The sequence below is a fragment of the Excalfactoria chinensis genome, chromosome 2 (assembly GCF_039878825.1).
Source record: "Excalfactoria chinensis isolate bCotChi1 chromosome 2, bCotChi1.hap2, whole genome shotgun sequence".
NCBI lineage: Eukaryota > Metazoa > Chordata > Aves > Galliformes > Phasianidae > Excalfactoria > Excalfactoria chinensis.
The window spans coordinates 127,279,373-127,292,251 of NC_092826.1; the positions used below are offsets into that span (position 1 = coordinate 127,279,373).

Genomic DNA, 12,879 nt, shown 5'->3' on the forward strand with positions numbered 1-12,879 from the left:
GTCACATTAATAATTTGGAAATTATGCGGGGTCAGCCCTAAGTGGGAAATTTCCATGTCATTTAAATAATAAAAACCTTTGAAATAAATCTTATATATGTGACAGAATAAGAAGCAGATACCTACAACAGTCTTGTGAAGCTACTTGATGTTTACAGAATACCAGCCTGTGGGTTGTCAGGCAGAGGACTGGGAGAGAAGTTGGCGAGCAAAAAAATCCATTCTCTCATCTCCCTTTTTCCCCTGGGAAAGCTGAGCCTGGACAGCTCAGCAATAGCAGAAAAGGGAAGGAAGAGTGCTGCAGGCACAGATGGGAATGTGGCTGAGGAGCTGGGGAGGCCTCTGGTGAGACAGGGTCTTCACCTGTGCATTAACCCTGGTCTGATAAGCTGCTTTTCATCTGAAGCATTGTATGCTGAAAGTATGTCTCAGAATGAGATACACTGGGTCCTACTTCGCTGAGGAGCAACATAGTACTGTTGTGAAGGGGCCATGATTAATGACAGCAAGATTCAGCAGTGTTTTAATTTACTGCCTCCAACTTTGAGAATAGAAGTGTTTGCCTTCTTGTCCCTAGGCTGTCGTTGGAGAACTCTGTGGTGCAGTCGCCAAAATTAATCTGCCATATTTGTCTGAAGGGATCTCTTGTCCTTTTTGTTTAAGAATCCACACTGCTTTGGAATACCCATTGGAATGTTTCAGCTCCAACTGGAGATGACTTTTCAGGGACAAGCAGTGGCTTCCAGTTACTTACTTTCAGCTGCCCCTTTGTGAAACCTGCAGCAAGGATCACCTTTGTTGTATTAGTTCTTGTCACAGGGAATACTGCCTTATGTCTCGTGCTTGTCTCCTTTTATGCTAAGAGATGTGGTCACAGGTCACAGTCCAGTAGAGTAATTATAAACATAAAACCCTTTACTAATGATGGTTGTCTTTAAAAATGCTACATTCTACTGTATAGCCACTACTAAGCTCTTCATGTGGCTGTAAGTTAAGCTCCAAGCTTAATTGGTTTTTCTTTGCCATCTAGTTTGTTTTCCTGTTTCTTTGGACAGCTTCACCTCTCAGCCTCGTTGTTCAGAAGCTTGTTTTGGTGTCAAGGTGTATGTGGGCTTTATCTAATCATTGTTGGTTTGTTTGCTGCTTTATTTCAGAAAGCACACTGCATGTTTCATATTGTTACAACAAAGTGAATTGATGGGTTTTTTCTTTTAGAAGTCTTCTTCAAAGCTCTTGAAGTCAAAAGGTTCTTCCCTCCTTGGTGGTGTTTTTTGCTTTGTTTTGGAATGGTGACCTTAAAGGAAGAGCTAAAGTAATGAAACCTTCAACAAGGGAAAAGATAACAGTAGATATTGTGCTCTTGGTTTTAATTCTTATTCAGATGTTTTAATTATAAAGTCCCAAATGAAACTATTAAATGATAGTAGCTGACATTGTATGTGATGTTAGGGTCATTTGCCTAGTATTTGTTAGGAAGTTGGTGTTGACAATGAAGGGACTGCAGAATTATTCTGTCTAATGCCAGGCAGTTTTAGCTCATCGTTATCTAATACTTTTACAGGCCTTGCAATGCAGTAGATCTTTCTACTATCTAAGAATACTTCTAGCAGACACAAGGTTTGCATTTTCTGCTTGTAAAAATATGCTTAGGTTCAGAGTTAATCTGTGTTTGATGTATTAGTAGTTAAAAGCAGATTTATAAATGGCTGTCGTTCTAGATTAGAATAAGAGTCCTTATTTTGCAGCAATACTGCACATAGCTTGTTTATGATTAAGGTCTTGTTTTGATTCAGGTACAGACCAGTGTATCAGAGCTGTGAAACTGACTGATGTTTGTAAAGAAATGGAAACATTCTCTGTATTGTGTTCTCTTCAGATGCGTTTTGTGATGGTTGAGATCTGAAATGAGAGTTACAGGTCTGTGTAATTCCAAATATAATATAATTCCAAATTAAGGTAACAAAAAACACATTTTTACAGAAATGGCCCCTATTTCAGGGTTTTTTTAGCATGTAGGGTTTCGTCATGAAAAATTTTCCCATTGTACAAAAGAAAATGGCTTTTCAGGCTGCTTGAAAAGGACAAATGCTTTCACAGAGCATGCCTTTCTCAATTCTGATTTGGCAGAAACACTTTGTGCCCTTTATTCTATGCACATTTAGATGGTTATGAACACAGAGATGTACTCCTCTGTTACATCTAGGCTGCTGTTTTTGTAGGGTTAACAATCTCAAAAGCTGGCAATGTTAGTGTTGGCCATGAACTTTTTTTTCCCACATCATTTTCTCAAGGCGTTTAATTCATGTGATGGTACAGAAATTCTGTCTTCAGAGACGTGTTTTAACACAAATGTAAAACTTCTACAATAGTACAATTGCTGAACAGTGTTTCCATATTGTCCAAAAGGAATCAGTTTGATTGTGTCATTTTGGTTAGTATTCTCATAGTGGAGAAGTTCTCCCAAACTTAAGTACTTCTGAAGGTTCCCTGGCATTCAGTGTTTTTGTATGACAAATTCTGAGTCCTTCTGGAGAAGAAATGAGCAAATATCCAGAACTCATTGAAGGTTTGTCTCCACTGCGTTACTCATTCAACTTTGCCTTTAATTCCGGTGTTTTTTTTGGTGTACAGCATGAGTGAAAGATACTTGGAACTGTTTGCTGTGGCAGTGTGGTTTGAAGCTCTGGAACTGCTAATGTAAATTAATAGTATATTAGAGAGCTTTTCCCTCGCTTAAAGCAGTTAATTTCGTCTTTAAACCACTGGTTGTACAGAAATGTGGTTGTTCTGATCCAATGCTAAGAGAACTCAATCTAACTGTGAAGAAGTCTTCGCTACATCTCGCTGTTAGTCTTGGTAGTTGCTTGGGTGTTTGGTTGGGTTTCAGTTGGTTGATTTTCTGTTCTTCTTGGAGTGTTTTGTTTCTTTTTAAATTAGGGTTGTCACAACCACCCTCATCCCCTTCCCTCCTCCAGAGGTTCTCAGAGTCACGGGGTGAAAGATTTAGAAGCACTGACCAACCCCATTCTGATGAGTTCCCTTGCGTTTGTCTGCCGCTGCGTGTATATGATAGATAAAGGTTCTGTTCAAACATTATAGTGTGAGAAGATTCTTGCTTACTTGATGTATCTTGAATTCCTGTAATTTTGCTAAACTAACTTGGCACACCTTAGCATTGTAAGATTTTGTATGTAATGTTTCTGCAGCAGACTGCTGACTGGGTGCATCCATGGGGAGGGCTGGTACATGGTTGGTTTTCCTGGTCACGTTACTGAAAAATGGATCAAGTTTTTTTAACTACTTCTTTTTTTCTCTTCAGTCTTTGTAACGCTTCTTGTCCCTTTGTGTTATTTCAGGTTTTAAGTTCTTCTTAGGAAAGCTCCTGGCCAAATAACCAGTTCCCTTTACAAATACAATAAAATCAACCTTTTGTCCCGATGTGTTTGTAACTACACAAGGCTGCGTCTTTGTTAGAAGCTTGCCTGAAAGATCAGGCTGTGTCTGTGTGCCCTGACCTTCACGTCACATCCTTACAAGCAGTCAAATTGGAGTTCTTTAGCATTTCTTCTAGTATTCTCAGTTAATTAGCAACAAAGCTATTTCCAGTTCCAGTATTTTTTCTTTCTTCTTTTTCGTTTTAACTGAGAAGTATAACCTCATGGGACTTACATATCGATGCTCACTTCAGTCTTTCTTTTAAATTCTTTTTAGGGTTTTTCTCCAATCTAGAATCAAAGTCAAAACTTGTAATTAAGGCTGTCAGAAAATAACAGCTGCTAGGAATTGCTTGATACTTTATTCTCAAGCGGTAGAATGAAACAAGACCTTTTGATTTTTCTTCTCTAATAGAAGTCAACCTCTCTTTACCTTTAATATCTCTCCAAAAGAAAAACCAACCAACCAACCAAACAGGAAATGTTTAGAGTGCGAGTTTCCCTCCCAGTTACTTTAGCTTTCACTTGGATTTTTTTTACCTGAAGTGTGGAATGTCTGAGTTGATGTTCTCTCCCTAATCTGAGGTGGGTTTACAATCCAGGTTTTCAGTATTGTGTGCAAGCACTGTAAGTGAGATCTTGGATCATCTTTACACTCTTTGTCTGGGCTGTTTGGTACTATAGGAACACTGATCTGACAACCTGGGGGTGGAGACCTCAGGTGGAGTTGAAAGGGAGTGAGAGAATGGGAAGCAGGAATTGAAGCAGTGATCCAGGCTTCTAAAAGGAAGGGTATTTGAAGAGACTCTATACTCATAGTAAGTGGAAATACTTTCAGTGCAGGAGTTTCTTACGGCACTGGAATGCAGGAGAGACTTTCATACTAACTGGAAGTCAAATTTAAAACTTTTTTTTTTTTTTGAGGAATTCAGACTGTATCATGGTATTTTTCTTCTAATTAAGCCCAATTTAACTTAATAATTTGTACAGTATAACGAATAACTTAAGCACTAAGCAAGTATATAAGCAATTACTTACAAAAAAGAGAATAAGAGAGTAAAGGAAATAGATCTTGATGTTTGAGAAGAAACTGATGAGTTTGAAATTAATTATGGGTAGGTACATGTTCAGTTGTTTTTCTCCTGTGCAGTGGGGATGCTAACAGCTCTTGTTTTAAATTTCTAGTACAATTTATCATCCTAACTGTAATCCTGAGCACTGTAGCTGAGTTGTACATGACAGGCTTGGTCTTTCATTCGTAGCTTTTGAAATCTGGTTTCTGAGTAAATGAAGTATGTCTCACTCCGTCTAATTCTGACATATTAACCAGTCTGGGAGTCCATGGAATTTTAATGCTTGTTGTCACTGTATATCTTCCAAAGGAAGTTTGGAGTGGTGGGTAAAAGCTTATCCCAGGAGAATATGTACTGCTGAAGAGAGCATTAATGAGAAATTTTGGGCTTAAATTTGTCACAGTAATTCAGAATATATTGGGGGTGGGTAGAAAGCATTTGTTATGTTGGCAGCATTCCATCCAGTTCTTTGAAGTAAAAGTGTTTCTGAGTGTGTACCTAATACAACCCAAATGACACTATCAGGTACCTTCAGTTTTTGTTGCGTGAATTTTTGTATGCATCTTCTTTTCTTATAATGATATTTAAGAGTTTGATCTCCTGAATTTAATCTGAATATTTTACTAGTGAGGAGTAATGAGGCTGTATTGAGGCATATGAAAATTATTCTTTGCCTTCCATTTAGAGTCTACATCCGTGGACAAGACTGTATCCCATTCTTGCACAACTCCTTCCACATCTTCTGCTTCTGGACTGAATCCAGCTTCTGCACCTGCTTCATCAGCTCCTACAGTTCCTGTCTCACCTGTCCCACAGTCACCAATTCCTCCATTACTTCAGGACCCAAATCTCCTTCGACAGTTGCTGCCTGCTCTGCAAGCCACATTGCAGCTTAATAATTCTAGCGTAGATATATCCAAAATCAATGAAGGTAAGGATTCTTTAAAGTTGATGTTATCCTTTATTGATGCACATTAGTACTCTGTAGGGGGTTAAATTGTAGTAAATTCTACTGTTACCTGAAATGACAAGTAAATAAATCCCTACCCATAGTAAGGGTTGTTAGTTACCTTGTTTTTCTGTTCAGCCTTTTAAAAATAGTCAGATGATGTTTAAGATGAGTATGCTTGTGAATTCTGATGTACCTGAGTGGTTTTCACTGAGGCCAGGGATGTATCATTATATGTGTTCTCTTGCCCAAAGTTTAGTTAGTTTTTCACGTGTTGATTTCATGCAGTGTTCTTCGTTTTCTGTAGTTTGAGCTGCCCTGCTAGTAGTGCTTGCAAATACCCAAACTTCTAGAGCTTTTGGAGTCTTGTTGCTTATCAACTTTTTTGTTTAACAGAATATGTTGGTCTCACTGAGTAAGATGGTGTGTCAGTAATTTTGCTGGTGAGCTAAATTTAGTGCATCTGATCCATTTTTGCTGGATAGGCTTTGTTTGTTAGAAGAATTTGTACAATGAGGTGTCGTGCCTTTTATTGCAGGAACAGGTGGAGTTGGTGTATTTTGAGTGTTGTTTTATCTACTGGGATTTCTGTGCGTGGCAGTTCATTAAAAGAGGAAATGTTGTGCAGTGGGTTTTTTGTTTCAATTTGTTCTTCACTGATCATCAATTTAAATAGAAGGCAAAAGATTTGCGTGTTGTGCCCAGAGATCTTTAACCTTTTAGAAGTGTGAACAATGAAAATGCTCAAATTTTACTTTGAACTTGGGAATTTTTACATAACAATAATTTCTGTGGTAAAACATCTCAGTTGGTTTCCTTTTAATCAACAAATATTATGGTTTCATCAGTAGTCCAGTGGGTTATTATCTATTTTTTTTTCCTGTGCTGGGAGGAGCTTTAAAAACCCTTATTTGTATAAGGTTGGACTGAAAAAGTAGGAGAATTATGTTTGGGTTGAAAAATGACAGGTCCTATTATGTATCCTGCTGTATTCTACTGGAAAGTCAATGACTTAAATTCCCAGTCTTCTTCTTTGGGTGTACTTGAGCAGCATCTGTGTTCAGTACTGCTGTGATAGCATGAGAGCCTGGCTGACATGCAGATGGGCACTGTGACTTCACCTTGCTCAGTGGGGCTACCCTCATCATGCACATAATGAAGAGAAAAATGAGAGCTTTGGGGTTTTTAACATGAAAAACATCTCCTTTTTTCTCGAGCAGGAAGTTTCTTTTCCCCTGTAATTGGTATTTTAAGTATTAGCATTTCTTGAATTGGGAATAGTGTTTACCCCTACCTTCCTCAAACCTCTTTTAGTGTGCTGAAGTGATGCTGGTTTATTTCTTCATTACTATTCCTATTTTTAAAGTTATAGTCATTTTATAAAAAATATTCTTATTTACTCTAATAATAAATTGAATAAATGTTTTCTTTATTTATAAGAATTATAATTAATCCATAAGATTAAGCTGAAGAGTTGAACTTAGTTTCTAAAAGATTTTTATCTTTTTTCAATGATTGTCTTAAACCACTAAATAAAGGGCTTGGTTAAACATGCCAAGCATTCAGGAGATGAATTTATGTCATTGATCATGTGGCTCTCTGGTCTGTCATGGGTGTGGGGGAAAAATAACAGAAAAGCAGTTTCAGATTGGCTAAATACGTTTAACAGTTTAAATTTTCGTTCTAGACTCATCAGTAAAATGTAACGTTTGCTTTTAGTTCTAACAGCAGCTGTGACACAAGCCTCTCTGCAGTCTATACTCCATAAAATTCTCACTGCTGGACCATCTGCTTTCAATATCACTTCCCTAATTTCTCAAGCAGCACAACTGTCTACGCAAGGTATTTAAAGTTATGTTTTTTTTTTACTTGTGTAAAGAAGTGAGGTTGTATTTGATAAAGGCTGATGTAACTGAAACTTTAAGAAGCTGTCTCATATCTTTGGTCGCACGATGTAGAGTATGTCGAATGACTTCTTTTTCCAAAGGTATGATAAGATACCTTTACTCAGGGAACCGCAAGCTGGCAAGTAACAAAATAAATGTACTGCTATCTTGCCTTTTGTTGTTTTCTTTGTGTATTAACTAATTTAATACGAGCAATGTGAAATGTGCAGGTTTATTCTGAACCTTCATAAGACTTAATGTTTTTTATTATATTAAACATAACCCTTCTGTGTTTGAATGTCATTTTGTAACACTGTGCAGCTGTGACAATTGAGGCAGGCCTTGAATTCTGGAAAGTGAGTTAATTCTATCTCATGTTATCTGTAGATTTTTGTTAAGTAATTTTCAGCTTCCAGGCATGGTATTACTTCAGATATCCTTAGTACCTTATGGTTTGTAACTTAGTAAAGCTAAAAACTAAACCAAAACAATAAATGCAGGGTTTGTACTGAGTAGATAAGCAGTATTATACAAGTAGTAACTTTTAAAATATGAGTTCTTGGTTGTTTTATTTGTTTGTTTTGTAATTAGATGCTTAGAATGAATGAACACATTTCTAAGTATAGTGTCTGTGCATTCTCTCAGTTAAATTCAGTTGAGCTCTCTGAAATAGAAATCACAAGTGCAACTAATTTAATCTCTTCAAGCGTAAAAAGGCATTGTACAAAGGCCTCTTCCTTGCTTTCCCCTTCTGCCAGGTTTTAGAAATGAATGGTGGGGAAAATACAAATCTTTAGCTGAAGTTGTTGTTGAACATTTAATTGTTCCAGTTGTTCATCCCCCTCTTTGTTTCAAATAGAATCTGATTGTGTAATATCTAATACACAATACTGTGAAGCACTGGGAGAAAATCTATTTCACATTGAGATATGGTTTTATAAAAGGAAAATGTTCTTCTTCACAGCTCAGCCATCTAATCAGTCTCCAATGTCTTTAACATCTGATGCCTCATCACCAAGATCATATGTATCTCCCAGAATAAGCACGCCTCAGACTAACACCGTTCCACTTAAGCCTTTGATGACTACACCACCAGTATCATCACAGCAGAAGGTAAGTTCCTTTTGATTTGTGCCATACTGCAGTGAGAAACCACTCAAGGTAATAGTAAGTATTAATGCTGCATATTCCAGGTACTAACTGTTACATGTAGGATGATAATGGACACGTTATCTTTCTCAGTAGAAATGGAAACAATTAGAAGCAACTGTGATCAGCTGTGTTTTCTGAGTACAGCTCTGGCATGATTTTGCAATATACTTTTTTGTTTATTGAAGAAGATCTTGTGCTTGCTTAAGATACTATCATATGCAGTAGTAGTGTCTGGAAATATTACTAAGAGATCAGTTTTGTAGCATATTCAAAAGAAAACAAAAACTTTCTACAAAGTGAGCAGTTCTTCATAGTTTAGCCAATATATGTTTGCTAGATTGAGAAAAAAGCTCTTAACAAATTGAGTTTCCCCTGGTGCAGTCTCAGATTTGATTCTAGGTGTTTACAAGGTCAATAACATCATTTCCTTTTCCTCCCTACTCCCTCTACCTTTGTTCTTTCTGAACTTCTTAATTGGATTAGTGGCAGGTTCTTTCTAGAGGCGGGATGGACATGTGAAAGAAGAAAAAGCTGTCTTTTTTTCTTTCTGTCATTTCCTCTTGTTCACTGCTCAAAGGTAGTAATGTGTCTTACTGTGAATAGTGTAGGAAGGTTAAGAAGCAGTTGGATGCCATGTGTAGCATATTATCAGTGTAAGAAGCATGGCTGTAGGTTTTGGGATGTGAACAGATTTTGTGTGGCTTTTTTTCTTCCTCCTAAAATCTGTTTTCTGCCCATCTTCATCCCTGCATTTAGCGAAGATACCTTTCTTTGGAATTTCTATTAGGAAGAGGTCCTCTTACAGCCTGAAGGCCTAAAAGAAATGCTTCTATCTTCAAGAGGAAAAATTGCATTCCTTATTTGAATTTAAACACTTTATTTTCTTATGCTTGAGTTGCTTCATGGGTATAAAGAAAACCAGTTATTCCCACAGGTGTTTTTTGTGATTGGCAATGATTTGTGAAAGCCCAGTGTGTACAAATCCTTCTGCTTGTCTTTGGTTCTGTCCTTGGATAGCATCTTGAGTCTGTGTGGTCACATCTGATATCTAACCAATGAGTACTGAAATGATCATATAGCAGACTTACAGCTTAGAAGGGAACAGCATGTGTGGTGTTTTCAAATCCTAGGATAAGAAAAATAATAGTTATTATTGTGCAGGTTTCTGTTGTTGTTTTGAGGTTTGAGAGGAGTTGGTCTGAGTCGTAGCTGTAGCAGTGGTGCCGCTCCGGGATGGAGTGGTAGAAGTGTCAGTAATTTTATGCTTCATTTGCTATGATGATATCTTCTTCCTGGCTGGGTTTCGTGATTACCTGTAGTGACTCGGCAGGAAGGTTTTCACCTTTTCTGATATAGGGTATTGTATGTTTTATTGGTGTACATATATAAATTCTTCTTCAACTCTTATCTCTGTTTTGGTGAGAATGCTGGGGTGTGTAAATTGAAGTTGTTTGATTTTAATCCAGTTTTCTTTCAAACAGTCTGGTGTTTTGTGTGTGTTGTATGTATTGTATACATGACAAGTTTTGTGAAAAAGTTTCAAGTCCTACTACTCTGGGATATAAGCAGTACTAAGGTTACCAGATTAAGGTAACACCTTGAGTAACTTTAACAGATCTTCTAAGAGTTAGTAACAATGATTGACAACATGAGCCTTTTTGAGGTTTGGTGCTAGCAGCAAAGCTGTTGAAATATTAATGTGAGCTTTTAGTCCCAGAAGTAGCAAATTCTGGTTCAGCGACAGATAACTTTACCAGTTCAGTAAGAGCTTTCTTGATGTTTGTTGTAGTCACGTAATTATGTTCTGGCAATTGGTATCAAGATGCAAACTTTGGTTATAGCTCCAACGGGAGCCTGTTTTAGTAGTTGGGATTTTTCAGTCAGGCTAGTTTATCTTGCTCTTAGAACTTGATGTAAGTCAGTCCAGATGTGGTGCTGTGCCAGGACACTGTTCCAGAACGCAGGCTGGTTGGTGTAGGTGCGTCTGTGCAGTAGATGTTGGTAGAGCTGAAGTGGTACCATGCAAGCAGGGCCTGGTGCTACATGGGCAGTTATGTTGGCTGACTCTGGAGTCAATGTTATATGGGTTGCACAATCAGGCTTGTTCCTTAGGGCTACACAGACGTCATACTGCTTTTAAACTGAAGTTGGTGTGTCTGCCTGGAGAAGTGTGTGGGAAATATGGAATAGCTAAAAGGATTTGCAGCTTCTTTAATAGTGCTTTTTCCCCTCCCCCCCATGAATCTTTTTTTTTTTTTTTTCTTACAATCATTTTAAAATTGTATTTTATTTCTTTTTACTAGTTAAGGAGCTGGTTAGTATCTCACTTTAGATCTGAAAGGTGATGGTGCTATCTCTTACTAAATGTCCTTTTGAAAATATTTCTTGTGTTAGAACAACTTCAGTAGTTATGTCTATTAACGGGGTAAGCAAAATATAGATGACAAAGTTTTCTGTGTTGCATGTTTCATGAAGATATTGGGTCTTCTCAGAAATCAGTGTATCAATTACTACTATTCCATCTCCCTTAGCTGTATAGTTCTACTGATTTCAGCTGAGGTGATCGCTGAGTATTCTTACAGTAATGTTGATTTTTCTTTACCAGTCTGCTATTCGGACTGTTTTGGCTTTTTGTGATAATATTAAAAGGTAGATTTTTCTCTTGGACATAGGTTTGAGATTGCATTAGTGTTTTGCTTGTATTTAAATAAATGAATTTGTATCCTGAATTTATTTTAACAGTGACTGTCTGGTTTGTTTCACTGATGTCTGTTCCTGAAACTGAGAGAATATCTGGAGGTTCTGATAACCATGAGCTGGTAATCCACACCATCTTGGTGTCAGCAAATGCCAGACAGATGCCCTGACTTGCATTATTGTCTATATGGATCTCTAGAATCTGTTTTTCTCCCTCCCTATTTCTTAAAATTATTAGTTTGATTTTTCAGGAGGAAGGCAGATGGGTAGATTTTGCAGCCACTTCCTCTCTTGCACCTTCTTTAAAAAGGACATGGGTTGCACATATGGGAGGAGAAAGAAACTTGACCTCCAGATACTGTAACTTGAGCATACAGTCATAAGTTACAGTTCTTTTTTTCATCTTATTGTAGCTCAGAAATACACAGTAAGCGAACAAACAGAACCACTTGAAGAGAAACTTCCATCAGTGTTAAGATGTAACTCCCCTGTTTTTCTGATAGTTACTGTGCAGGAAACCTAATGAAAGTTTTGAACTTCTCAGGTTGCTACTCCAGGAGTGAAACAAGGACCAGCCTCACAGTCAGCACCTCAGCAGCCGGTAATAGCTGACAAGCAGGCAGGTCACGAACCTGCCTCACCTCGAAGTCTTCAGCGCTCAAGGTATGTTGAAATACTTCTCTGTACTGTCTTGTGTTTCTGATCTGAATCCATTGTGTGTGAAATGCATTGCAGTTTGTGGATTTTTCTTGCCTTCTTTATTGAACAATTTAACTCTACAGCAGCTGGGAGGAAGTGTCCAACATGTGTTTGTTACAGATCTCATGTGGTAGGCTCTCTGCATTTGGACTTCTCAGAGTTGTGTTCACAGAAGCAAAACGAAATTCTTATTTCTGACCTGTTGCTCAGGAGTCAATTCTAGAAGTTATTCCTTGTGTTCTGATTCTGAGTTTAGACATTTTTATTTTCTGTGTAGTTAAAAGATTTAACTGTGTGATTGGCTTAGTGTTAGGTGGTGGTGATGTCCTTTTGTAGTGTAATTTGTTGTTGTTTTGTTTTTTAAATCATTGAGAGCTTTTGTCTAGTGTTGGCTGCCTTAAACTTCATTCTGATCTTTGTCAGATGTGTAACCTAAAACTTGCATTCTTCTGTGGGTGGAACAATCACACAGTGTATCAGCTTCAGCATCTAGTAATTACGGGTATTGCTGTTTGATTCTTTCTTAGTAGTAGTACCAGTGATAAACTGATATTTTGCAACCAACTGTATCTTTTTGGTAAGGGAAGTAAACTTTTTTTTTTTAAGGAGTAGAGAACAGCTCCTAATCAGCTCATTGTTGATGGCCATTTCCCAATAGGAAATCTTGCTGAAGAGGGATAGATACTTTCTTAGGCAAATTTGCAGTGGGTTGGATTCAGTCTGAAGTCATCTTGGTAGGTGTTTTTCTGCTGTTCCATACCCTCACCTTTTCAGGTTCTAGGACTTCCTGCTCTGGCATATATGCACTACCCACATCCAGCTACCTTCAGAGATCTGCTGAGCCTCTACAAACCATTCCTGCACTTGGCATCAGCATTGTGCTGGAGAAGGGAAGCTGAATTGGACCCAACAGCTATACAGCTGGGTCAGAATCACAGAATGACCCAGGTTGGAAGGGACCTCAAGGATCATGAAGCTCCAACCTCCCTG

At 37.8% G+C, this 12,879-nt stretch overlaps 1 protein-coding gene across 3 annotated transcripts in view; it reads left to right on the forward strand.

Annotated features, from left to right (window-relative positions):
- The window catches only part of WAC (WW domain containing adaptor with coiled-coil), a 56,368-nt gene that overhangs the window by 29,881 nt on the left and 13,608 nt on the right, over positions 1-12,879 (forward strand). For all 3 annotated transcript variants that reach the window (XM_072329456.1, XM_072329454.1, XM_072329455.1), the window contains exons 8-11: positions 5,192-5,437; positions 7,175-7,297; positions 8,306-8,454; positions 11,735-11,853. In XM_072329456.1, coding sequence (XP_072185557.1) covers positions 5,192-5,437; positions 7,175-7,297; positions 8,306-8,454; positions 11,735-11,853 — 637 coding nt within the window. The remainder of the gene's footprint in view (positions 1-5,191; positions 5,438-7,174; positions 7,298-8,305; positions 8,455-11,734; positions 11,854-12,879) is intronic.